General features: G+C 52.3%; 5 protein-coding genes across 7 annotated transcripts; all 5 read right to left on the bottom strand.

Moving 5' to 3' along the window:
* Positions 1–1,175: 1,175 nt before the first annotated feature.
* Positions 1,176–3,296, bottom strand: LOC114860267 (GTPase IMAP family member 7-like). Its single transcript, XM_029158742.2, has 2 exons — positions 2,868–3,296; positions 1,176–2,422 (listed from the first exon to the last, which is right to left on the bottom strand). Exons 1-2 carry the CDS (start codon positions 2,899–2,901, stop codon positions 1,476–1,478), a joined length of 981 nt encoding a protein of 326 aa, XP_029014575.1. The 5' UTR covers positions 2,902–3,296; the 3' UTR covers positions 1,176–1,475.
* On the bottom strand, positions 3,090–5,279 carry si:ch1073-357b18.4 (uncharacterized protein LOC797129 homolog). The gene is made up of 4 exons (XM_029158677.3): positions 4,690–5,279; positions 4,547–4,615; positions 4,171–4,463; positions 3,090–4,076 (listed from the first exon to the last, which is right to left on the bottom strand). The coding sequence occupies exons 1-4, from the start codon at positions 4,904–4,906 to the stop codon at positions 3,315–3,317; spliced, it is 1,341 nt and encodes a 446-aa protein (XP_029014510.1). The 5' UTR covers positions 4,907–5,279; the 3' UTR covers positions 3,090–3,314.
* A 110-nt stretch (positions 5,280–5,389) lies between these two features.
* On the bottom strand, positions 5,390–9,784 carry LOC114860187 (nuclear body protein SP140-like protein). Of its 3 annotated transcripts, none has more exons than XM_029158590.3 (16): positions 9,416–9,784; positions 8,903–9,077; positions 8,575–8,817; positions 8,375–8,494; positions 8,097–8,230; positions 7,977–8,018; positions 7,857–7,893; positions 7,548–7,628; positions 7,369–7,473; positions 7,147–7,286; positions 6,977–7,045; positions 6,735–6,868; positions 6,533–6,647; positions 6,388–6,462; positions 6,174–6,317; positions 5,390–6,095 (listed from the first exon to the last, which is right to left on the bottom strand). In XM_029158590.3, the coding sequence occupies exons 1-16, from the start codon at positions 9,557–9,559 to the stop codon at positions 5,994–5,996; spliced, it is 1,860 nt and encodes a 619-aa protein (XP_029014423.1). In that variant the 5' UTR covers positions 9,560–9,784; the 3' UTR covers positions 5,390–5,993. The 3 variants fall into 3 exon arrangements, with proteins under 3 accessions (XP_029014423.1, XP_029014424.1, XP_055366767.1); XM_029158591.3 differs by having other exon boundaries at positions 7,369–7,470; XM_055510792.1 differs by lacking the exon at positions 9,416–9,784 and adding an exon at positions 9,190–9,304.
* Positions 9,785–9,932: 148 nt separating this feature from the next.
* On the bottom strand, positions 9,933–19,103 carry LOC114860882 (uncharacterized). Its single transcript, XM_055511005.1, has 37 exons — positions 18,789–19,103; positions 18,321–18,495; positions 18,085–18,228; positions 17,871–17,984; positions 17,660–17,793; positions 17,532–17,576; positions 17,409–17,448; positions 17,217–17,306; positions 17,073–17,143; positions 16,875–16,992; positions 16,656–16,766; positions 16,446–16,579; positions 16,327–16,371; positions 16,207–16,246; positions 16,027–16,125; positions 15,805–15,941; positions 15,652–15,720; positions 15,430–15,563; positions 15,222–15,330; positions 14,585–14,650; positions 14,388–14,501; positions 14,197–14,307; positions 13,491–13,712; positions 12,791–13,331; positions 12,592–12,690; positions 12,326–12,459; positions 12,212–12,253; positions 12,098–12,128; positions 11,920–12,024; positions 11,742–11,846; positions 11,386–11,522; positions 11,248–11,316; positions 11,041–11,174; positions 10,791–10,899; positions 10,658–10,714; positions 10,492–10,590; positions 9,933–10,423 (listed from the first exon to the last, which is right to left on the bottom strand). The coding sequence occupies exons 1-37, from the start codon at positions 18,930–18,932 to the stop codon at positions 10,337–10,339; spliced, it is 4,215 nt and encodes a 1,404-aa protein (XP_055366980.1). The 5' UTR covers positions 18,933–19,103; the 3' UTR covers positions 9,933–10,336.
* Positions 19,104–19,575: 472 nt separating this feature from the next.
* Positions 19,576–24,139, bottom strand: LOC114860209 (extracellular serine/threonine protein kinase FAM20C-like). Its single transcript, XM_029158630.3, has 11 exons — positions 23,930–24,139; positions 22,640–23,098; positions 22,380–22,558; positions 21,364–21,442; positions 21,191–21,283; positions 20,989–21,104; positions 20,737–20,917; positions 20,434–20,543; positions 20,272–20,353; positions 20,140–20,199; positions 19,576–20,078 (listed from the first exon to the last, which is right to left on the bottom strand). Exons 2-11 carry the CDS (start codon positions 23,092–23,094, stop codon positions 19,844–19,846), a joined length of 1,590 nt encoding a protein of 529 aa, XP_029014463.1. The 5' UTR covers positions 23,095–23,098; positions 23,930–24,139; the 3' UTR covers positions 19,576–19,843.

The following is a 24,139-nucleotide window of genomic DNA, read 5'->3' as shown; positions in this document are numbered from 1 at the left end:
CCTTTTCATTTTCTCTGGCCTCAGCTGATCTACCTCCCATCTCACCAGGTCACGAGGTCGGGTCCAGTGAGGCGGACTGAAGGCTCTGTGCTGGGCGACAGATTGCTCTCTGGGGCTGTGGAGGGAGAAACAGTTCAACCTTAACTGCTGAATGAGACAGCAGGGCTTTAACAGTTAAAGCCCTGCTGTCTCATTCAGTGTGTGATTGTGTGACCGACCTCATCTTACTTCCTGTAACAGCACTGCTCTGATGCCAGAGGTCATCGTACTGTTGTGCAGCAGAGTTTTTGTATTTGCAGGAAAGGTCTATGAAAAGGTATTTTCAGCCGTGCACAAACGTTTCTCTCCTGCTTATCACTACGCACACGTTACATAACAACATGGGACGGACTCTGGATAATTAAAAGCCTGGTTCTGTTCACCTGAGCGCGTCACCGTGTGAGAGGCCCGTTATTTCCACAGGTTACGGTTCATAAATGTCTTCAATTAAATCGTTTTCATTTCAAACACTGTCAAAACAAAGTTTGGTTTGGAGCCGAGACTCCGTCTTCTTCCATCTGGGCGGACGGACCTGACTGATCACCATCATCGTCTTCTGTGGATTTCATGTGCGTTCTTTCCTCAGGCTATCTCTCTTGTCGCATGCTTCATTTGCTTCCTGTGTGTCGCATCTCAGCATATTTCTCTAGACTTCGTCACAGAGCAGCAGTTTTCACTGAAGGGAGTCTAACAGCTAGTGTTTTAGTCTGAATGAAGACTTTTGAAAGTCGTGTAAAAATCTGTTTTTTTAAAGGCCACTTTTTTGCTGTTTGCTCCAGGCTCAGATTATAATTTTTTATTTTTTAACACCTCAGGAAACAGTGTTTGAACAAAAAAGACACTTTATTCCTGAAGCCTAAAAAAACCTTTACACCCATTTCCACAACTCGTGCAGCTTCCACAGGGATAAATGAAATACATTTAGCAAGAAACGATGGGACAGAAGTGGAACAGGAAAAAACTAAGCTTATTTTACTAAAATATAGGACTTATTTTCTTTATATCAAAATAACTAAAACTTAATTATAAATTCAAGCTCAGCTGGTGATTCTTTCAGGCCTGAATGCTGTGAGTCTCTGTCTCCATCCAGTTTGTCGAGTTGTTGGAATGATTTCACGACTCAGTTCACGCAGCAGTTAAAGTTCACTGTGTAATGTTTATTTTATGTTGAACCATGTAATAAAAGATGAATAGGGACCAAACTTTAGCAGCTGCTGCCCCTGATCCACACCAACAACATGAATCATATAAACAGTGTTTCTACTGTGTTTTCACTACATCTACGAGTGTTTGTGAGGAAACCAGACGACGGTCATTCGTTCTCATGCAGTCACATTAAATACTTTCATAAACAGAACATCATCATGATCTAATCACCTGATCTTATTTAGTCTCACACCTTCATTTCCAAACCATCAAACCCTAAAAGCGTCTAGTTATCTGTTTTTCTTAGGAAGCCATGACATGTTTCTGGAAATCACTGGAACCATGATGTACAACAGCCCCAACACAGTGAGGCTTCCTGCCAAGAGCCCCACATCAGAGGAGCCGGCGGCCGCCGTCACCAGGCCGAGCAGCACCAGAACCAGGCCCAAGATCCGGTTCCAGCCGCGCTGCGCCTCCGCCTCCTTCCTCGCCTCGTCCTCCTCCCTCCTCCACAGCTCCTTCTTCTTCCTCTCCAGCTCCTCCCCCCTGTGATGCTCCTCCAGCGCCCGCTCCCTGCGGATGATGTCGTCCTCCCTCTCCTTCAGGATGCTCTCCTGCCGCTCCCTGATGCTCCTCTCCGCCCTGGGGTACATGGCCGTGCGGTAGTAGTCGCGTCCGTTCAGGGCCATCAGCGTCTGGATCTTGGCCACGAACGCCGCCACCTGCTCCGCGTCCTCCGGGTTCTTGTTGTTGAAGACGTGGAAGCCGCCGCTGCACCTGCGGATGAAGTTGCGGAGGTTCTGGTCGCTCTCGCTGATGACGTCGTTGATAGTTTTCCCCTCCAGACGGTCCCCGTGGGTGAACAGCACGATGGTGTAGTCCCACACCCTGGGCCCGAACATCTTCTCGATCAGCGCGTTGGTGTCTTGGTCCTCCAGGGTCATCCTTCCCAACGGGACCACGAACACGAAGGCGTGAGGCCCCGGCTCCTGGAGCCGGACGCACTTGAGCACCTTCCGGACGTCGTCCTTCTTGCGGTCGGTCTCGAACAGGCCGGGCGTGTCGATCACGGCCACGGGGACGTTTCCCGCGGTGCCCAGCTCCTTCTCACAGTAGCGCGTGACTCTGGTCAGCTTCATGTCCGACATGAACGCCTGCTTGCCCAGGATGGTGTTCCCACTGGAGCTCTTGCCGACTCCGCTCTTCCCAAGAAGCATGATCCTGAGCGGCTCCGGCTCTGGAACAAATGGAGGAACAGTTCAGGGTTTTTTCATGCCTCTCAGCCTTTTGCTTTCATTTCTCATGGGTTTTCCCTCACCCTTACTCAGAGTCAGTCACTTTGTCATAGGGTTCAAATACAACAGAAGCATAACACAACTCCCACCCAGAAGCAAACGGCGCCAGCCTCTGAGCCACAAACACACAATGTAACAACGCAGCAGTGTTTCCTCTGCTCTGTGGCTCTTTGTGTCCGTCCGGCCTCCAGCTGCGCGACCTGCATGACCCCAATTCCTGCCTCAGCTCAAATCCAAGCGAGGCAAAACAACGGACTGAGCGGTGTCTTCAAAGACTGCGTACAAACACACTCATTCGCTGAAGTAACTTATAACCGGAGTTACGTGCGATGAATCAAACTGGAGCGGGTCGTTCCGTCTGTGAGACTGAGACGTGGTTTTACTCACGTTCCGGCTCGGCTTCGGGCCGGCAGTCAGGCATCCTGGTGGCGTCCTGCGCGGTCCGGACCTCAACGCTGCTCTTCCTCCTCCGATGAGTCTCTGGGAACTTTCAAGCCAGCGCTCTGTCAACTTTCTCCCGTTGTGTGCTCGCCAGACCACGTTTCCGATTACAATACGAAAGTGAAAGTATGAGAGCGTTGAAATGAGGGCAGGACACAGGCGCAGTGCTTACAGTTTCACGGTTTAGTGGGTCGAAGGTCAAACGACAGTAATGTTAGACACAAAAGGCTTAAAACAACCTTAAAAACGTTTACAGATAGCGATGACGCAACACAGAGACACGGTTTGATGGAGAATCCATTCTGTGAAGCGGGCGGTTCAGGTAGCAGAGCTCCACCTAGAGGCCGGGACGCGTCACTGCTCTGAGCTCCGTCACGGCGGAGCTGCACGGCGTCACTTGGTGCGGTCCGCCAGCCTCTGCAGCAGCGCGATGACCGTGTCCTGCTTGGACGACAGCAGCTCCAGCGCCGTGGCGATCCGGCCCAGCGACTCGGCCATCCTCAGCTCCCGGCGCTCGCGCCGCTTCTCTCTGGCCTCGGCCCTGTGGCGCGCCGTGCTCTCCAGGAGGGCCTGCTCCTCCTGCCGGAGCAGGAGCTCCTGCAGCGGGCCGCTCGGCTCCCCGGCCTTCGGGTTCGGGGCCGGGGACGAGGCGGCGCCGGCGCCGGGGGAGGCGAGGCAGGAGAAGGCGGCAGGGAAGGACTGGGCCGGGCCCAGCAGGCCCTTCCTGCTGCCGTGCGAGGCCACGTTGAGGAGAAAGGGGGCGGCGTCGTGGCCCGCGTACCGCGACGCGTGGGGGTCCGCGGTGCTGGTGCTGGCCGAGTCAAAGGGAGCTGGAGAGGAGGGGGGTTCTGTCAAACACGGAGGGGCCATGAGCGACGGAGAGGGCGGATGAAGGGTGGCGCCGGCGTCCCCGTTCACCACCAGCGGCCTGAGCTCCGAGCTGCTGGTTGCTGTGGTGTGACTGGCGGCGCCGTGACCCCCCACCCCCACCCCCACCCCAGCGCCGCTCAGCCCAGCGTTGGTTCTGTGAGCCTGGGCTTTGGCCGCGACCTTCGCCGGAGGAGAGGTGAGCGCAGGCGCCGCGCCGCCGCCTCTGATTCGCTTGTTGTTGACGACGTGAGAACCAACGGTGTCGCAGAGCGTGGCGTCCATCAGCTGGTGAGACGAGAGGCAAACGAGGGTTAAACCTGCAGCGAACTCATGACCAGACTCATAGGACTCAAAAGAGTTCATTTAACTCCAGACTCACATCGAAGAACTCCCAGGAGGTCTTGGCGTGTCCCGTTTCCCTGCTGCGGTCCTTGACCCTCTTGTACGTGACGATGAGGTTGTTCCACTTGCGGCGGATCTTCTCCACTGGGAGCACGTGGCCCTTGGAGGCCATCTCCTCCTGGACGCTCTGGAAGAGCTGCGAGCGCTCGCGGGTCTCGTAGAGGCCCCAGCGGCGGCCGACGGCCTCGATCAGACACAGCACCGCTTTGGAGGAGAAGTCCGAGGCGGGCGGGAACGCCTGGTCTGAGGGCGCGGGGGGCATCGCTGCGGCTGCAGGAACAGAACAGAGCCTGTGAGCGCTGGGCGGCTTCAGGAACCACACGGGAACCACACAACCGCGGTCCGGCCCACACCTGGAGCCATGGTCAGGTACGCTTTCCCGTCTGCGGCCGCGGTGAAGAAGCGCTCTGAGCTCACGGGGTCTGAGGGCGACACAAGCAGTGAGGTCAGGTCACGCATGCAGCGTCACGAGGAACGAGGAACAAGCAGCACTCACACAGCAGCACGGGAGCGGTGGTGGCGGCTGCCTGCAGCTCCGCGTCAGCCTGCTCCTCTGCAGACGGAGCCCCTCCCCCTCCGCATGCGGTATCTCTGCAGGGCGCAGGCGACTCATGACTGCCCAGAACCAGCGCGGGCGTGCTTTCATCCGCCGCTTCAGTTTTCACGTGCGCTACTGCGACGTCGCCGCTGCCTCTTTGCGCACGTCCCGCCATGACTGACACGGAACACGCCCAGAACCAGAAGCTCGAATGGAGGAGAGGCGGCGTTTTGTCTGCGCAGACGCTGAATTGGGAGAAAGTTTGGAGATGGCGGGCTCTCCGTCGCTGATGCGGAGTTCAGCCTCGGCGCGTGCTGCCCAAGTCATAACACGCGCGCGGCAGGGGAGTTGCGCGCGTGGTGGCCGAACGGCGCCGTCCTGCGCGGTTTTCACGAGCGGCTGAGAAATGGCTGCGCTGTCCAGCCCAGCGGACGGATGCGCAGAGCGGCTGCGCAGCTCGGATTTGCTGCTAGCAACTGTGTCAGTGACGTCACTGAGCGCGCGCACACGGTGGCGGGTCAAAGCGCACGAACAGCCCGGAATCCTACATTATGAAGACTTGACTTGGACTTCTAAGTACTAAGTACTACTAAGAACTTTGATGTTAGGTGAAATCACTGGAGACAAGGGTCACAAAGTAACAGCAAACACATGAACATAAACATATCAGTGTTTGATTTATTCATACTCGGCAGAAACTTTTTTTCACAAACGAGGGTTACTGACACTAGACAGAATTTGGTGAAACCAACTGTTAAAGGCATTAACAAATTAAATATGCGACTTTAATGCTACACTTGAAATTCTAGTCAAATGTTCAGTAATGGCTATTTATACACCGTAAAAAATATCTCTGGCTTCTCTACAACTGACCTGAAGGTTTCCAACACTGTTACAAGTGTTAATGCAGGAAAACAGTGGAATCATTAAACACAAAATGAGTCGTTAGAAATGTGGAGAAGCTAATACTTTAAATAGTGAAATACTATCAGTTCCACTTCTACTTTAAAAACACTGAGCTTTGATTTTAAGAGTTATTTCTAAAAATGAAATGAAATAAACAATTTAAACATAAACTGGTTCTACTGTCTCCCACTTATTCAAATACAATCACTTCTTCTATTTTGTTTATACTTTAACTGGTAAACACGTAACACAGTTAAGTTGCATAATTTGATAATTAGTGCAATAAAAGCTTCCCTGAATTCCCATCACCAATTTCTGTCATCAATTAAACCATTTCCTCACAAATACTGAAGGGTTTATGAGTCAGCTGTCCATTCACTGATGCTGAACACTTTCTTGAATTCTTCATCAAACAGCTGCTGGAGTTGACGGCCCAGTTCAAGGATCTCTGTGTTACCCTGCAACACAATGAAACAGGTCTGGTCAGTGTACGAGCGTCTTCGGCAGAGACGAGGTTCGTCTGGACGCCGTCTTACTCGGTTGTACTTGAAACAGTTGCTGAAGATGAGCTGGACGTCCGACACAAACTCTTCCACCGTTTGGTATTTTCCGTTCTGCAATTTGTCCGCCACTTTTACAAACCACATGGGAGTTCGGATATGGGCAGAGTACTTCTTCAGCTGTGGGTGAAGCAGAGCTAATGAAGCACTCACGCTCTGGGGATGTGGTCGTTCAAAGGGGGGCACTTACATAGGGCCTTGGGTCCTCAGCAAAGAACTGCTCCTCGTCGGCGCCGAGCAGAAGCAGGAGGAGATACTGACATTCCTGTTGGAGGAGAGAAACGATGAGTGGTGGATGGACAGACAGACGGTCTGACAGACAGACAGTCGCTCACCAGCATGCGTTGGGATATTTGTTGGGACGTGGCCGCTTCCATCTCCAGCTCGTCGCTGTAACGACACTCTTGCATGTTTTTAAACACACAGAAGGTGCATATCCATTTGTCGTCCCTGTTCACACACACGAAACACCGATCATTGAACCTGGAAACAGCAACCTCACTGCAGATTACAGCTAGCCCACTAGCAACCAGTCACCTCAGGATGCTGTCTTCTACATGTGGCAGGTGGCAGCGCTGGTGGAAGGAGCGAGGGCAGGCGTCACACTCCACCAGCTTCCGGTCGTCAGCACCTTTACACGCGAAACACTCATCGTCGTTCTTCTGATTCTCCTGTCGGAGCGTAAACAGAGCAGCGGTGAGCGTCTGCTGGGAGGCTGCAGACGCTGCAGACGCTGCAGACGCTGCAGACACACGGTGCTGCCTAACCTACACACTGACCAGCTCGCTCTCATCTGCTTGGCACAGTCTACAGCCACACAGCAGGGGGTGGACCTCCAAGGTGTTCTCCTGCAACAGACGAAGTGACAGTGCTCTCTGTTGTAGGTGGACAGACCCTGCGTGTCTGGCCGTGACATCCCGTGTTATGAACCGCCTCTGTTCATATTTACGTCTATGAGGGCGCAGAGTGGTCTCCCTTCGCACTCGATGTCTCTCTCCCAGTCCGGCTTTGTCTGATTCGATGCCTCCTCTACGAACTCCACTGGGCTCATCCAGCTCATCTCAGTGCGGATGCTCTTCCCACATGTTCCTACCGGGAGCAGACGGATTAAAGGACATGTTTCCTTGGTTTCCGTATTACTCACCGCTGCTGATTTAAATTTCATTCCAACCTGAAGCAAATCGGCTTTTGTGCAAAGTCCCAGTTACTCCATCGCACGTGACCTTGAACACCTTCCTGCTGCCGCCAGCGTCTTTCTGCCCCTCAGCCTCTTCTTCTGGAATAAATGTACTCTCACTACTACAGTACATGTGTCTAAAGTACTTTGTCAGTACTGCACTTGTACTGCACCTCTGCCATCTGGGGTACTTCCTTCACGTGATGAAGCCTGATCTTCCTGAACGTTACCCTCGTCATCCTCATCTTCACACACTAAAGAAAAACACACATGTTGGACGATTTCAATCCAACCATGATTCACTCAAAACATTAAAAATTAGAACAGCTTCCAAACACATTTACACATCGTTAGAATAAACATTAGGTAGGACCTTCACTTTAACGTTGTAATAACCTAATAATGGGCATCGTCATCAGCGTGAAGGAGGCAAATGATGCTTTAGCAACTTGTTTTTTAACTGACTAAACCCCTGAACAAACCTGTGAATACTTCTGATGGAAACAAGGATTTCTTGACCTAACAGGAAGAAAAAGATGAGAACGACTCAGATCAACATTTTGCTGAGTCAGAATTTCTGCTTCAGGTCACCGTCTTTGCACCTTGGAGCCTCCTGCCTGTTCTCCTGCTCTCAGGTGACCTTCCTGCAATGACAAGGAGATTAACATGATCACATGTGCAACCAGTGTTGCAACCGGTGAGTGACGTGTGTTTGTGCTGACCTGGATGAGGTTTCCCAGCGGAACGCCACTACATCGGATGCTCAGCCTCCAGTTCCCCGAGCTCCGCTTCCCTGCACGCGTCTCAAACTCGGCCGGAGTGAACCACTGTTTCTGGAACAGGATGCATTTCTCCCCTGAAACACAAGCAGAAAGCTGTCATTCAGCTGCGGTCACCAGCATCTTCAATCAGATGATCCAGCTCAAATAAAACAAACCGTTCTAAATGTGTGTTTCTTATTATAATCTACATTCTGTTGGGTTTTCTTTGTCCCGCTCACCTTCAGCCAGTCGGGTTCTGTTCAGGGCAGCCTCTAGGTCTCCACAGGTCACAGGCAGCTGTAGCTTAAACATGGGCCAGTTCCAGATGTCTCCCTTCTCTCCCTTCTTCAGGGGAGAAGCTGGAAATACACAAAGCAACTTAAAGCACAAACACAAGCCCTGAGTTTGTGGCAGCGTGTGCTCTGAAGTGGAGACTTACAGAAACATATTCTCTTTGACCGCTTCCTTTGACCTGGCTTCAGCTTCAACGACGGGCCAGGCTGCTCATCGCCGTGGTTACCGCCCTCATCAGCCTCCTTACCGCTCGCTTTCCTCTTCTTCGTCCTGGAGCTCAGATGCGTCTCTTCCTCGTCTTCCTCGTTTGAAAGCTCCTTCCCGTTGTTCTCATTTGTCTGTTCACTTTCCACCACCTCAGGCAATTTTGTGCAAAAATGGAAAGAGCCTGAGATTGAATACAGTCGGACGATTTAGGAATAATATAAACAAAGCACATACATGCGACATGACGACATGAAAGTGAGCCGTACCGTCCATGAGGCTGTTGCGCAGCTCACGCAGGATCGGGTACTCGTTTATGATGGTGTCCTGGAAGACGCAGCTCCAGAACCGGTGGATGTGCTCCGGGCGCTCTCTTTCCAGCCAGTCCAGCGTCTCATACACGCCTCGCTTCAGGTTTTCCTTACTCTTCATGCGACTCACCTTCTGCACACACACACAGATGAAACAGCACAGGGTTGAAATGATCGGTCAAGTGTGACCTGCATTATTCCTCCTGGTCCTCAACAAAAAGACACAAAACCATAACAATACTGACTTTAGGAATGAAGTTAAAACTCAAACGCAGTGTATTTGTTTTGTCTTCGTATCTGAACCTCTGCTGCGCATGACAGAAGAGTAAACACTGATGACGTCATCAGACCCCGTTACCTTCACACAACCAAACACTAGCTCCGAACTTTTGGGCGCCACCTTCAAATAAAAGGAGCGCGTGCGCGGAGGCAAGGGGCTCGTGCGCAGCCGCGTCTGCTCCACTTTCCCACCTTGAACCTGTCGTCCGGGATCAGGCGGTGGTCCTTGAGCTGGCTCAGGAAGATGCGCGGGTTCTCCATGCACGACATCGTCGTCTTCTTGCAGTGGAAGAACTGCAGCAGCTCCTCGTGATCCAGGAAATCCAGCGGATCCATGTGCTCCAAGGAAACGGGCCCCGCAGAATCCCGGGCGCTCCAGAAAACGTGACGTGCAAAGGGTGCGTTGCATCAAACCTGTGGCGCAAAACGAGCGGGACAGCGGAGGTCCGCGTCACCGTGAAACGCTGCTGGTCGGAGCGTCGGACGCCAAACAGGATGTCAGATTGAAACCCGGAGGAAACCCGCGATCAAAGCGTCGTCTGACGATCTGCCCACGGAGGTTCTGTTCCGCCCAGTGACGTTTGGAAAGTGAGAGCAGGTCGTTTGTGGGCGGAGGGTGCAGCTCCGCTCCGCGGCCGCAGGGGGCGACACTGCGCCGCTGCTGAGACGCAGCGCTGGCGAGAGTAAGAACTTTAGGCTCAACTCTAACCAGGAGACAGAGGCTTTATTTTAACAGTGTAGAAAACAATACAACATAACCATAAAATACAGGAGCAAAACCCAGAATATTGTTACTAAATGCTATTTTAAAAGTGAAACATGTTTTCAGTTTATACCAGTTATTACTGGTATAGTACTTTAATATCGCACCATAAAAAGTCTGGAATGGATAATACTTGCTTATTGAGTAAAAAAGATGAAAATGGATAAAGTTCAATCGAATCAATCATAGACTTTATCCTTTATGCTCTGGACAAGTTCCTATTGGAGCTTCAGCATCAGAGGAGAACGTCCCAGGCTTCTCCTCCACGTGCTGAATGGACACGTTGGACCAGTGATGACCGTGAGCCGTCCCACATCCAGCTCACACGCCGACCGTTGAGAAACATCCCTCTAATCACAGATTTTAAAGACTTTCCTAAACTCTGTCTTGAAGAACTCCTGGAGCGAACCTCGCTGGACGGGGAGTTCTGCCTCCACCTGCAGCGGATCAGATATCTGTCACGACTGTTACTCGCCGGAACCTTGGACTGGACTTCATGTCTTACTTGGCTGAGGATGAGCTGGACGTCGGACACGAACTCTCCCACCGTCTGGAAACCCGTTCCCTGAAGCTTCTTGGCTACGGCATCGAGCCGCTCCGGCGCCTGAGGGTGAAACGGACAATGACGGAGGCCCGGCGCTCAGATGGACGCGCGGCGCTGAGACACTTACGAGCGCGGCCCGCTCTGCGCCGGCGCCGAACACGCACAGCAGGAGGTACTGGCATTTCTGAGGAGGCGGGAGAAGAAGAGTGACGGGCGCGAAGACGAACCAACGGGCGACAGAGGCTCTGACAGAGACTCACCAGCACGTGTCCGGAAACCAGCTGGGCCTCGGCCGTCTGCAGGTCCAGCGCCGGACCGGTACCGCCGGACGCCAGCTCACAGCAGGTGCATTTCCACTGCCGGCTGTCTCTGTGCACACACACACACATGCACAGGCACATACGCACACACACATGCACAGAAACACATAGACACGGACGCACACACAGACACACGCACATACACACACACAGACACACATACAAGCACGCACACACATACTCAGCTCACCTCAGTGCGGCGTCGTCCACCGGCGGCAGGTGACACGTCTGGTGGAAGGAGCGAGGGCAGAAGTCGCACACCACCAGCACGGGCCCTTCGTGGCTTCCACACACCCAGCAGTCGTCGTCGTTTCTTTGGTTTTCCTGCCAACACGAACGTCACGTGACTCAGAACCGGCACCAGAACCAGCGCCGGGCCGCACGTGTCTGCGCCTACCAGGTCGTCCTCCTCTGGGAAGCACAGGTGACAGTCACACTGCACGGAGTGGGTCTTCAAGGTCTTCTCCTGGAACACAGACGCACAACTGTCACAGCTGGACCCCCCCCCCGTACTCGCTTTAACGTGATCACACACCAGGAGGAACCCGAGTGCTTTCCCTTCACACACGATGTCTTTCTTCCAGCAGGCGTTGATCTGACCTGAGGCCTGCTTCACAAACTCCTCGGGGGTCATCCAGCTGCTCTCGGTGCGGATGCTCTTCCCACGGTCTCCTGTGGATTGCGTTTTTAGGTCACTTCACTCAGAATCCGCGCACAGACGTTTTGTGGGACAATAAAATGCAGAAAACATTTTAGCAATTTTATATTTAGCACAAAATCTTCCTTGAAGTCAAACGTGTCCAGGTTCGTCTTAGTAATTAAGCACTTGATGATCAGCTCCATCACATCTTTAACTGAAGCACAGTGACCCTCACATGGACTCAGTCTGACCTGATGCGAAGCGTTTCGTGTGTAAAGTGGCGGTCGCGGCTCCGCAGGAAACCGTCATCCTGCGCTCGTGGCGCTCGTCCTCCTGCTGCTGCTCCGTCTCGTCATCTGCAACAGGCGCGTGTTGAGAGGAGGAAACGTTCTCCCGCGTCCGCTCTGAGTCAGCGGTTCCTAACTTCACCTGTGTCGAATGTGGAACCTTCCTCGTTACTTGATGAAGTCTGATCTTCTCCGTCTTCACTCTCCTCACTTTTATTCCCGTCTTCACTGCCGCCGCCATCGGACGCTGAACCAAGCACAGGGTCGAGTTTTAAACCATAAATGATGAGGGTGAAGCTTCATCGTCTCATGCTCCCAACCTGCTTCAGGTGAAAACGAGGATTTCTTGGCCTAAAATGAAGGAAACGGTAAAAACCTGATGATGTGAGGAGTCAGAATTAGTTCCTGCATTTTCTCCAGGTCTCGTTTTTTACCTTGTGGCCTCGTTTGAAGGGAGCCGACGCCAGACGCCCGTCCTGCAGCACAGACAAAGACTCAGCAACGTGAGGGCGAGCGCTGTCGGGGCCCAAAGTGCAGAAGCAACAAACCTGGAGGAGTTTCCCGAGCGGAACGCCTTCGCAGCGGATGCTGGTCTTCCAGTTCTTTGAGCTCTGCTTCCCCGCACGCCGCTCAAACGCCGTGGGCGTGAACCAGCGTCTGTTGAACCAGATGCAACTCTGTCCTGAAACCGAGAAGCAGAAACGCGTTCATATCAACCACACGACGTCTGCTCGGATGCTGTGATGAGCTTAAATCCCAGCAGCTGAATGTTTGAGCCCAAGCTTTAACTCAGATTTTCCTGGGTCCCTCTGACCTTTGGCCAGTTTGCCTTTGCTCAGCGACCCCTGCAGGGGTCCACAGGTCACAGTCACGCTGGTCTTCTCTTCCTTCTTCTTCTTCAGCCTTTTAAAGGCTGGGAAATGAATGGCAGACGTTCAGGTTTTCTTTAATAAAAACCACCAAACACAGTGAGTGTGAAGATCATTAAGAGCAATAAGGCGAAGATCCGTTACCAGCTGTGCTCGACCGAGACGAAGGCCCAGACTGCTCGTCATCATCACCACACACCCGCCCCCTCAGGTTCCTCTTCTCTCCTTTCATTGAGTTCTTCTGACGTGGAGTCAGCTGCTGCTCATCCTCATCATCCTCATCATCATCGTTGTAGTTAATTGAAGGCGCATTCCTCTGTTTCTTCTTTTTAACTGAGTCCAGTTGCACGTCTTCGTCTTCATCCTCGTCTGAAACCTCCTTCCTCTTTTTCTTTTCCACCTTCTTAAACAATTGCAAGTTTTCACGGAAAGACCCTGCGATAAAGATAAAAGCTGCAGTTGCACATTGCTCTGAACGAACATTTCGCTTAAAGCGACCTGAACACTTGCCGTCCACGATGCTCCTGCGCAGCAGACGCAGCGTCGGGTACTCGTTAGTGATGGTGTCCTCCAGGACGCAGCTCCAGAAGAGGCGGATGTGCTGCGCGTGCGCCCTCTCCAGCCACTCCAGCACGTCATACACGCCTTTCTTCAGACTTTCCTTACTCGTTCTGTGACTCACCTTCTGTTGAGGACACGGTTTTAAAGGAGGAGAGGGGAGAAGTCTTGAGTGATTGAACCACACATTCATTCATTTTTCTGAACGTTAACGTCTGCACGCGCCCACAGACGCGCGGGGTCCTCCTGCTGGTGATGATGAGGAGGCTGAAACAACTCCACTCACTTGGAATTTGGCCTCTGGGATCAGGTTGTGGTCCCGGAGCTGCCGCAGGAAAGTGAGCGGGTTTTTCATGCAGGACAGTTCCGTTTTCTTGCAGTGCAAGAACTGCAGCAGATCCTCGGAATCCAGTGAATCAATCTGAAGATCCATCTCACACACGCCGGAGTGGGCGCGGGCTGAACTCTGAACAGGCGTCAAGAAGCTCGAAATCAAAACAGCACAAAAAGTTTAGATCAAAGCTTCCCTCGTCGAGCTTCTCGCCGCTGTTTGACCGCTTCCTGCTTCTAATGACGTTTGGAAAGCGAAACTGCTCTTCTGCTCACGAGCGCCAGAGGGCGACAGAGATCAGCTGAGGCCGATGACGCAGCCTCAAATCTGACTCCAGAGATTTACAAAACACGAATTATTCAATTTAGATTTCAGACACTTATTCAGACAAACATCTCGTCTCAGATCGATTTACAGGCAATTTTTTTTTATTAATAAAAATAACATTATAAATATAAGACGCAGCATTAAAAACACACAGACAAGGAAACGTCAAGGACGTGATTTGATATTTCTTCTCAAATGTAGATAATAATAAATAGCCAAACACAGAAAACATGTTCCTTATTCATCCCATGACACAGATGAGCTGGAAGGAGAGAGTGTGAGGAGCCAGACGGGCCTGGGTTCCAGTCCAGAACCCGGTTTGTGGTTGTGTCTAACTTTCTCCTGAGGCTGAGTCTGTCGATTGACAGATGTTAAACACTTTCTTAAATTCTCCATCAAACATTTGCTGCAGTCGTCTGCTCCTGCGAAGAGACTTATCGTTGTCCTGTAAAGGTCACAGCAGCATTAGTCCCAACAGTCTTTAATGGAAACTCTGTTTTCCCACGTTTGAAATCATTTTCTTACGTTCTTATCAGAGAAGGTAGCAAAAATGAGCTGGATGTCAGAAATGAAGTCCTCCACCGTCTGGTACTCTCTGCCCTGAAGTCTGTCTGCTACGCTAGCGAACGACAGCGGCGTCTGGATGGAGGTGAGAGATGGAGGAGAATGAATGAAACCAACAGATGCAGAGCTCAGCGTCCTGGTTTTAGAAGCAGTCTTACATCTGGGTCTGCAAAAAGTTGAGTCTTATCTGAGCTGCACAGATACAGGAGGAGGTACTGACAAGTCTGTGGATGAAGAAGAAGAGGAGCATGAGTGATGGACGTGAAGAGGAACAGGCAGACAGACATATAGACAGAAACACAGACAGGCAGATACACAGACAGGCAGATACACAGACAGACATATAGGCAGACAGACATATAGACATATAGACAGGCAGACAGACATATAGACAGACAGACACAGACAGATACACAGACAGACATATAGACAGAAACACAGACAGACATATAGGCAGACAGACACATAGACATATAGACAGACAGACAGACACAGACAGATACACAGACAGGCAGATACACACACAGACATATAGACAGAAACACAGACAGACATATAGGCAGACAGACACATACATATAGACAGACAGATACACAGACAGACAGACATATAGACAGATACACAGACAGACAGACAGACATATAGACAGATACAGACAGACAGATACACAGACAGACAGACATATAGACAGATACACAGACAGACATATAGACAGAAACACAGACAGACATATAGGCAGACAGACAGATACACAGACAGACAGACATATAGACAGATACAGACAGACACACTCACCAGCATGTATCGTGACACGTATTGGGACATGGCTGCCTCCATCGTCATCTCCTCGTGAACCTTGTAGGATGTGAATTCACAAAAGGTGCACATCCACGGCCTGTCCTCACTAACACACACACACACACACACACACACACACACAGCGTTTACATGTGGCACAGGAAGCTGCAGCTCTGTCAGTAGCAGCCCGTCGTTCTCTACTGACCTCAGGTCTGTTTGGGCCACATGCGGCAGGTGACACGTGTGATGGAAGGAGCGAGGGCAGTGTGCACACAGCGCCTGCAGCTGCTCTCCTCCACGCCGACACACGAAACACCGCTCGTCATTCTTCTGTCTCTCCTGTCACATCACACAGTCGTCATTTAGCAGCATCTTCACACAACACGCGTTTCCTGCTTTGTTTTTTAGGAGCAGAGATGAAACTCACCATCTTTTTCGGGTCTATTTTGCAGCTTTCGTCGTCGTGATGGTCGCAGATGATCTGAAGGATGCTGTTCTAAGATGAAGAAGTCAAACATTTGTGTCTTTCTCCTTGGGTTTGATGCTTTTTGGGGGTTTTTGTCTGCTTGTTGCCCTTTACCTCTCTCAGGACGCTCAGCGCGTTTCCTCTCCACCGGATCTCGGTTTCCCAGGAGGCTTTGGACCTGCCTGACGCCTCCACAAACTCCTCGGGGGTCATCCAGCTCCCCTTGGTTCGGATGCTCCTCCCACAGGCGCCTGGCGAGCGATGGGAGACTTGGTTTCACAGACCTGACGCAGGCGCCCCCCGCCGGCTGGTGATGTGTTGACGTTAAGCTCTAACCTGATGAGAATCGCTGCCTGTCCAGCGTCCCAGAGGAGGCGCCACAGGTCACTGTGAAGACTTGGGTCTGGGGGTCGAGGCTGCTGGACTCGTCCCGGCCTGTGAACAGCGCAGTGAAGGGTTACGACGTCGCCTGAGCTCAGTGTGGAGGAACCGACGGTTAGAACCAAAACCACAAACCTGCCGTCGTTTGCTCAGACGGACGCTGAGGTTTCTCGGCCTGACGGGAAAGAGAGGGTGCAACACAGGTGAGAATAAGGTCAAAGTCGTCGGAGTCACAGGGATTTGATCTGTTTGTACCTTTTTACAGCCTCCTTTGTATTTCGCTGATTTCAGTCGACCGTCCTGCAACGACAAGGAAATGCGTCATTCATCTGCCAGGCTCGTCTGTTCCCGAGGCCCAGTGACGTCTGGGCGACCTGTATGAGCTTTCCCAGCGGCGTGCTGCCATGTCGGATGCTCAGCTTCCAGTTCTTGAACCTCCTCTTCCCTGCTCGTCTCTCGAACTCGCTGGGTATGAACCACTGCTGCTGGAACGCGATGCATTTCTCCCCTGGAGCGAAAGCAGACACGTGTGAATCAGCTGCTGTGGGTTCTCATTCCTCTCCCTGTGGCTGCGACCTTCTGACCTTTAGCCAGTCGCTCTGTGAACAGCGTCCCCTCCAGGTCTCCACAGGTCACAGGCAGCTGAGACGGCAAAGGCGAAGCCACAACGTTCTTCTCCTCCTTAATGGAAGAATCTGGGGAATTAAAGCAATTATTACCCAGTAATCACATAACTGCTCCTTCTATTTCTCATTTTAACAACATTAAATCATTCGGTGGAGACGACTTAAACAACCCCTGACCTGAGATCAGCTGAGCCGAGGAGCCCGGCTGCTCCGGTTCCCACAGGCGCCCACCTCTGTGATCCCCCTTCTCTTCGTCTGACAGCTCCTGCTCGTCTGTCGGCTCCTCGTCAGAAATCTTTAACCATTGGAACATTCAGCTGTGAACATCAGCGTCTTCATAGCGGCGCCGTGTGAAACCCGGCCGGCGGTCGTTACCTCCATGAAGTGACCGACGGCCAGTTCCTCCATCTTCACGTCCTGACCCAGGTCCTGGGGCTCAGCAGCTGCTGCAGGAGGAAGCGGACACGTTCATGAGCACGGGCCGTCACAGCAGCGGAGCCTCAGTCGGACGCTTCGTACCTGCTTCAAACGTGACGTCTTCACATGCGACTCTGAAAACCACGTAGCTGCCGTCGTCGTCTGCTTCCTGCGGCTCAGACGCGTCCTCGTCTGTAAGGACCATGGGAGCACATAGAGCATGTAGCACATAACGGCACCTCATGATGACTCCCATGAAGCTAAACTTGGCTGCTAACAGCTAATATCACAAACCTGGGGCCGTTTGGTCCGGTGGATGCGGAGGTTTATCGACCTGACAGGAAGCAAAACGAAGGGAATGTCAAAGGTCAGAGCCGCAAATAAGCTCGGTCAGAGACAGAATCTGTGTGTTCGTACCTTCTTACAGCCTCCTTTGTATCTGACTGATGCCAGACGACCGTCCTGCAGCGACAACACACTGGATATAAGTGATTTGATTTTCAAATGAGTGAAGTGGTTGGTGTCTGGATCTGCGTCCAACCAACCTGCATGAGTTTCCCCAGGGTCTGGCCGAAGCACCGGATGCTCAGCTTCCAGTTCCTGGAGCTTTGTCTTCCTGCAAGTCTCTCGAAGTCACTGGGCGTCAACCACTGCTGCTGGTACAAAATGCATTTCTTCCCTGGAACAGAAGAGAAACGTGTTATCAGCTGTCCATCGCCGGATGTGGACGCTTCCCATTCTGACCAGCGCTCTGACCTTCAGCCAGTCTGTCTTTTCTCAGCAACGCCTGCAGGTCTCCACAGGTCACCGGCAGCTGAGCCTTAAAGATGTGCGAGGTCAAATCCTGTTCCTCCTTCTTTAAGCTGGAGGCTGAGACGTTAAAAGAGGAGGAGCGAATCATGTCACTCCAGATTAGATCATCCTTGACGTGACGTAAATGTGCTAATGGAGGGTTGCTTCTTCCACTGACCTGGGATCAGCTGAGGAGACGGAACAGGCTGCTCCTCATTGCTCATTGTCCGTTTCTTCTTTTCTTTCTCAGAGTTCTCCTCTCCTTCTTCTGAAGGAGCTTTTCTTTTCTTCTCCACCAACTGTCGGTTGAAATGGACTGACCCTGCAAAAAAAAAAAAAAAAAAAAAAAAATCAGGCACGAACAGGTGAGAATCCTGCTGCCGCTGGTGATGGTCCTATCAAACGGAGTCATACCGTCCATGAGGCTGTTGTGCAGCTTCCGCAGCGTTGGGTACTCGTCCATGATCACGCTGTTCAGGATGGTTTTCCAGAAAGCGCGGACGTCCTGTGGTCGCTCCCTTTCAAACTGGTCCAAGATGTCATAAACTGCCTTCTTAAGCTTTTCTCTGTTGTACATGAGACTCACGCTCTGCAGGAAGATGTGGAGGAAATACTTCAGCTGTTAATAGGATGCTCAACAACAACACGTGGACAGGTGTGAACGTTGGCTTCTAGTTTGTTTCCATTGCCCCCAGCGGACAAAGCGTCAAGTGCCACTGGTTTAACTGGTAACGGGTCAAGGCAGCCTCACACCGTGGTCCACAGCGGTTCCGCCTGTGACCCGTCAACAATCACTGACCTGCGCTCACAGGCGCCGCTTCCACCCGACCAGCTCCAATGAGGAAGTGCGTGCGCGTCTGCGCGTGTCCCCTCACTGCTCACCTGGTATCGGTCCTCTGGGATCAGGCTGTGGTCTCTGAGCTGCCGCAGGAACGTGTGCGGCCTCTCCATGCAGGACATCAGAGTCTTATTGTTGTGGAAAAAGCGCCGCAGTTCTCCCTCATCCAGGAAATCCAGCGGATCCATGGGCGAGAAGCGCAACCGCTTCTACGGATCCGCAGTGAAAGGCTGCGGCGTCGCAGCTGCTTCAAACGCGCAGCAGAAGCTAAATAAACACCGTGACTCCTAATAAAGGTGTTTATTAAACTTCAGCCAGAGTTCATAGTAAAGTTAAATCTTCTGAAGCAGCTGAACTGACGCCGGGGACCGAGGGCGCAAAGTGAAACCGTAAACGCGCGTCGTGACGTCAGAGGAAGAGGGCGTGGCATAAAGAGCTCCGCCCTCTGGAGTTGCTTAACTCTTGAAACGACTCTTCTGTAAACAACACCTCGACCTCAACGTCCAGAGTGGGACCGAGTGCGGTCCTCAGGACTATGAAGTGGACTCTAAGGCGTAATTCACGTTAACGCCCAAAACGAGCCTGGCTTTATTTACCAAACGCGTTTTCTGTGTCTCCGCCCTCCGTCGGGTCTCAGCGGTTCTGACGCGTCGTTCCTTGTGTCATCGTAACAGTTACTGATGAAATATTTAAAAACAGACGCAGAAAAACATGCGCACAAATGTTCTAACATACTACAGAACATGTAAGTAATTAGTAATAAGTTATAAGTAATTTCTTTACAAAATATTTACGTAAATGTTAAGTAAAAACATGAAAGCCTTGATTTTTAAAAAGCAGCAACATGTGATGATTTGTTTATTGCTCATCTACAAACCACACATGAAGTTTTTCCATTTGATGTAGTGGATCAGTGTATGTTGTATGGGCTTTGTCCATTTGCAGTCGATTTGTGTTGCACAATGTTGAGGAACCATGAAAAGACCAAATATTGTAAATGCATGTTTTAAACTGAGCTGAGTTGTTCCTGTTTAGTTCCTGTTCCACTGAGGCCAGAGTGACCTGGTAAAATCCACATGCACACGGACGCACCCGGTGCTCAGACGCGTCCCTCCACGTCGTCGTAGACGACGTCGCTGTGATGGTGCTGACAGCTGTGCACCACCCGCAGCACGGTGGACAGGCGTCGGTCCAAAGCAGAGAGGTGGTGCTCAGAGAGAAGCGGGGCCACGTCAGCCAGAGGATCCTCCCTCAGCGACTCCCGCATCACGCTGCTCAGACGGAAGGCCGGGAGCGACAGGAGGCGCAGGCGGAGGAGGGTGGAGCGGCGGATCCTGGCGAGGAGCCGGGAGTTAGGGTGTGAGTGCTGGCGGCGTACGCGCGGCGGGGTCCTACCTGCAACACTGCTGCAGAGGAGCCAGAATGGACGGCTCGTCCCGAGAGTGACGGCCAAACCTGCAGCGCAGCCACGGGTCAGTCATGGAACGTTTCACACGCGTGATGCTCAGAGAGGCTGGAGTCACTCACGCCCGCCCGTTGTCCAGATGCAGGAGAAATGTCTCGTTGCCAAATTTCTCAAAGGTCTCGTAGTGATGTCTGTCCATGTTGTCTTTGTGAGAAACAGAACCTCTCGTTACATCTGGGTCACGGAACGCCCTGACTGTGTTTACATGGATGACATTTACTGACTCATGAGAAAGTCCAGCACAGCCATGTCTATGAGATCCACCAGCCTGGTGCCCTGGTTGTAAGGAGGCGTCTGCTTCACCGAGTCACAGTAGGTGGAGTCCTTCTCCCACCTGAGAGCAGCAGACGACACACATTATTATTATATTTATCATTGCCTTCCTGCTGCTGGTGCAGTTCTCGGCTGCGGCCACCAGGGGGCGGTGGAAAACCACGACTGAGGGGTGATTTGAGGTTTGTGTGGCTCTTGTTGGGACAGTGTGTGATTGGGACTCGGGCTGCGCGCTCACTGCGCCTTTTGCTCACTGCGCCTGCTTGCTGTGGCTGTACGAGCGTCTCCATGGCGACCTCCAGGACCTGCGCGGGGCCAGGCTGAGGTCGGGCAGCATGGCGGCCAGGGAGACCTCCAGGGCGTGTGGCCGGCCGCACACTGGGTGCTCTGGGGAGCAGTAGTACTCACAGTCGCCGTAGAAGCACAGGTTCCCCGCTGAGACAGACGCACTGTTAGCCACACACATGCACACCCACGGAATCCATACACGTGGAAGCATCACTCACCTGGAGACGTGAAGAAGGTCCTGGAGAGCCTGTGGTCACTTGTGATGTCTTGGATCTCCGTGGTGACGTTGAGGAGTCGACCGACCACTGGGGGGATCCTGTTGAAGCCCAGGAGCCTGGATGGAAGCACAGACGCCGGTTAGGACCCGGTCCAGAGCTGCTGTCCACAGCAGGACGCCTGCCACGGGCGCGACCGGCGTACCTGTCCAGGTGGAAGGCCGCGATCTCTGCATTGTGTCGCTCAAAGTCTGAGAAGTAGAAGAGGTTGAGGTCCGTCTCGGCGCCTCGGGACTGTCTGAAACAGAAAACGCAGAGCGTCGCAGAGAATCCGGCCCACGTGGATCCGGCTCCGCTCGCTCCAGGCTGCAGCTTTACCTCATGGGTTTGAGCAGAGCTTGTCCGTAGTCTGGGAAGGAGACGAGCAGCTTGAGCTGAGTGCCTCCCGTCTTCTGCACTGAACACGAGCATGAACACAGTGAGCAGAAGAAGAGGAGAATCCTCCGCCTTCGTCCTGGAGCAGCTCTCAGCAGCTCAGACACTTTCCAGCGCGAGTGTCTCCACTCGTACGCTCTGGGATGTCTTTGAATTGGAATTTGTTGTATTCTTTCATCCCAGCAGACCTGATCCGCCTCCAACGGGGTTCAGCGTGAAGGAGTCAAATCAAAGTGTGTGTTTGAACAAACTCTGAAAGAAAAAGGCTCCTGCATCGCGTCCAGGGCATGAATCAAAACACACAAACCCCGAGACGCGAATCAATCGCTCTCATTTAGTCACTGATTAACAAATGATTAGAGAACAGCCGTTGTTGACACCAGTGCTTAATATGTATAACACAGATCTATAGATGCATTATTCATTGAGCGTTGATGAAAGGAGGCCTGTGAGAACACGCGTGTATGAATTAACACTAAACCACGGAAGGATTGTGTTCATGATGCCGCTGAACATAAAACGTCATTAAACGTTTTTGTTTTTTTTGTTTGTTTTTGCCGTGACATAAAAACAGGCTTCGTCTCTGACCTCCCTCTCCACTTGTGCTGGTTTTTAATCCGGCTGCTTGTTATTGCGTCCTCGTACGGACGGTCGGTTAAACACCCTCAGGTTTAATTGTGCTTTATTACCATAAATCCTTGTGTGAGTTTCTATTTGACATCTCGGCTGTTTGGTGAATATGTGAATCTTCCCTGTTCTAAACAGTCCGACTTCAGGGCGGAGACGTCCTCTTCATGATGCATTAATGCGTCTGTTTGCAGATGAAACCCTGCATCCACAGACGTTTCATCTATTATTTTTCATCTATATGAAGAGTGGGTCGTGCACGTGTTGGCAGAATATGGTGGATATTCATGTAAAGAACCCGTGCCGGCTGTAGCCCCGCCCCCCGCGCTCACCGGCACCGAGGACGCGCTGATTGGCCAGATGCTGCGTGACCTGTCGCAGGTTGGGGTCCTTCCTGTCGTACAGCCGCCAGCGCGTGATGCCCAGGTGGAATCGCAGCCACGGAGGGTGCGTCTCCGCGGCGCTCGTCCACCCGGCCTTGTCGTAGCCCTGCTCCTCGCTGGCACTTTGCCTTGAAGGGGAGAGTTTGGGTCCATCCTCTGGGGACCACGATAGAATAAAAGGACAGTGCTCGTGTTCCGTTCACACTCACCAGTTGCTGTCAGTAGCGGCGCCGTCCTCCCACTCCTCTTCCTCGCTTCTCGTATCCTTCGCATCCTCCTTTGTCTTCACCCTCAGCAGCCAATCGTCTTCTTGTGGCTCTGGGTGAGGGAGGTTGTACAGCGGGTGTGCGAACAGCGCCTCCAGCTTAGAGTGACCTTTGACCCCTGGAATCACTTCATCAACGCTGATTAGTTTCTTCTGCCTCTCAGTGGACTCATACAGGGTGTTTCTGCTCGTGTGCTGTAAAACGGTGGAATTGTGAGAGGGGGAGGCAGCTGATGAAGAGGAGCGGGACGAGGAGGAAGAGGAGGAGGAGGGGGGGAGGACGCAGACTGTTTGGAGGACAGAGAGACAGAAAAGGGCCAGGAGGAGGTGCAGAGTGAGGGACACACATGCCAGACCCAGATAGATGGAGCGCGTGGACCGACCCAGGTTCTGCCTCATGGTGCTGAGGAAGAGACGGCACAGGAGGGAGAGCCCTTTAAAACCCGAGCAACCCTGCCAGCACTTCAGACCTGCTCATGATGAAAGACTCTCGACTCGTCTCACACATACAGATGGAGGACAAAAAAGAAAAACGCCAGATGAAACAGAAGCTCCACTTTGAAGCGAGTGCGGCTGCTGTAGTAAGGTAAATGCCAATTAGCTGCAGGAGCTTTAGAGGCGGCGGATCACAGCTGCAGTAGTTCACTGGACACAGCAGCTGTAAATAACGCACAACTCTGCTTTTGATCAGCGCAAAACCACTGGCTGGAGTCTGGATCTCCACACAAACACACAGACGCACAAACGCCGCGCAGTCACAACCGCAGCCAAAGCGCTCGTCAACACTCAGAGGAAGGTTCAAGAGTTCACACGGAGACGAGTAACGGCACCGTTTATCGTCAGATCTCCTGACAAACCGGCCAATAGCTGACGCCACAGGGCTCCTGGTTCATCCTCTGGGAACCACGAACGTAAACGTTGGAAATGAGTCGGATCTCCACAGAACAGAGCATTTCACTGTGAATCATCTGTAGCTTTCACGAGGACAAGCAGTCGCTCTGCTGACGTGTGCAGCTGCTGTATAATGCACAGCAACACAATGCCAGGCGCCCATTCATTCATTCATTCATTCATTCATTCATTCATTCATTCATTCATTCATACTTCACTAGTTCGGCAGCAAACAGTCCCATAATCATTCCCATCAAATCTTCAAAGAATTGAAAGCTCAGTGAGAAAATCAATCCATTATTGAAGAAGCGTCTGCTCCCACATTCCGTGTGACATGACTTACATCTCCTTCCCTTCAAGTCCGCTTCTCTCTTGCCGTCTTCCTCCGTTAATGAGACAGATCCTCAGTGTCCTGTGGCATTGCCCCCCCCCCCCCCCCCCCGCCCTGCGACCCCTGCTCTCCAAACGGGAGCTGTGCAACGCTGAGGTTGAGTCGACCCGTGTCTCCGTGACCGCAGTTAAATGAAAGGCAGCCACGATGAACTGTGTGATG

The sequence above is a fragment of the Betta splendens genome, chromosome 8 (genome assembly GCF_900634795.4).
Source record: "Betta splendens chromosome 8, fBetSpl5.4, whole genome shotgun sequence".
Taxonomy (NCBI): Eukaryota; Metazoa; Chordata; class Actinopteri; order Anabantiformes; family Osphronemidae; genus Betta; species Betta splendens.
Note: the sequence above shows the minus strand (reverse complement) of the source record. Positions and strands in the feature narration are given on the sequence as shown.

Coding starts and splice junctions, on each gene's coding strand:
- si:ch1073-357b18.4 (XM_029158677.3), bottom strand. CDS start 4,906: ATGGCGGGACGTGCGCAAAGAGGCAGCGGCGACGTCGCAGTAGCGCAC. Junction 4,616..4,689: donor CACCGCTCCCGTGCTGCTGT/GTGAGTGCTGCT, acceptor TGTCGCCCTCAG/ACCCCGTGAGCTCAGAGCGC. Junction 4,464..4,546: donor GTACCTGACCATGGCTCCAG/GTGTGGGCCGGA, acceptor CTGTTCCTGCAG/CCGCAGCGATGCCCCCCGCG.
- LOC114860209 (XM_029158630.3), bottom strand. CDS start 23,094: ATGAGGCAGAACCTGGGTCGGTCCACGCGCTCCATCTATCTGGGTCTG. Junction 20,544..20,736: donor AGCCACAGCAAGCAGGCGCA/GTGAGCAAAAGG, acceptor TGCTGCTCTCAG/GTGGGAGAAGGACTCCACCT. Junction 20,354..20,433: donor TGTGCTGGACTTTCTCATGA/GTCAGTAAATGT, acceptor TTTCTCACAAAG/ACAACATGGACAGACATCAC.
- LOC114860882 (XM_055511005.1), bottom strand. CDS start 18,932: ATGGATCCGCTGGATTTCCTGGATGAGGGAGAACTGCGGCGCTTTTTC. Junction 16,767..16,874: donor CTCGGCTCAGCTGATCTCAG/GTCAGGGGTTGT, acceptor TTAATTCCCCAG/ATTCTTCCATTAAGGAGGAG. Junction 11,847..11,919: donor AGGTTCCACATTCGACACAG/GTGAAGTTAGGA, acceptor CGCCTGTTGCAG/ATGACGAGACGGAGCAGCAG.
- LOC114860267 (XM_029158742.2), bottom strand. CDS start 2,901: ATGCCTGACTGCCGGCCCGAAGCCGAGCCGGAAC. Junction 2,423..2,867: donor GCCCGAAGCCGAGCCGGAAC/GTGAGTAAAACC, acceptor CATTTGTTCCAG/AGCCGGAGCCGCTCAGGATC.
- LOC114860187 (XM_029158590.3), bottom strand. CDS start 9,559: ATGGATCCGCTGGATTTCCTGGATCACGAGGAGCTGCTGCAGTTCTTC. Junction 7,046..7,146: donor CACTCTGCGCCCTCATAGAC/GTAAATATGAAC, acceptor CGTCTGTTGCAG/GAGAACACCTTGGAGGTCCA. Junction 6,463..6,532: donor AAATATCCCAACGCATGCTG/GTGAGCGACTGT, acceptor CTCCTCCAACAG/GAATGTCAGTATCTCCTCCT.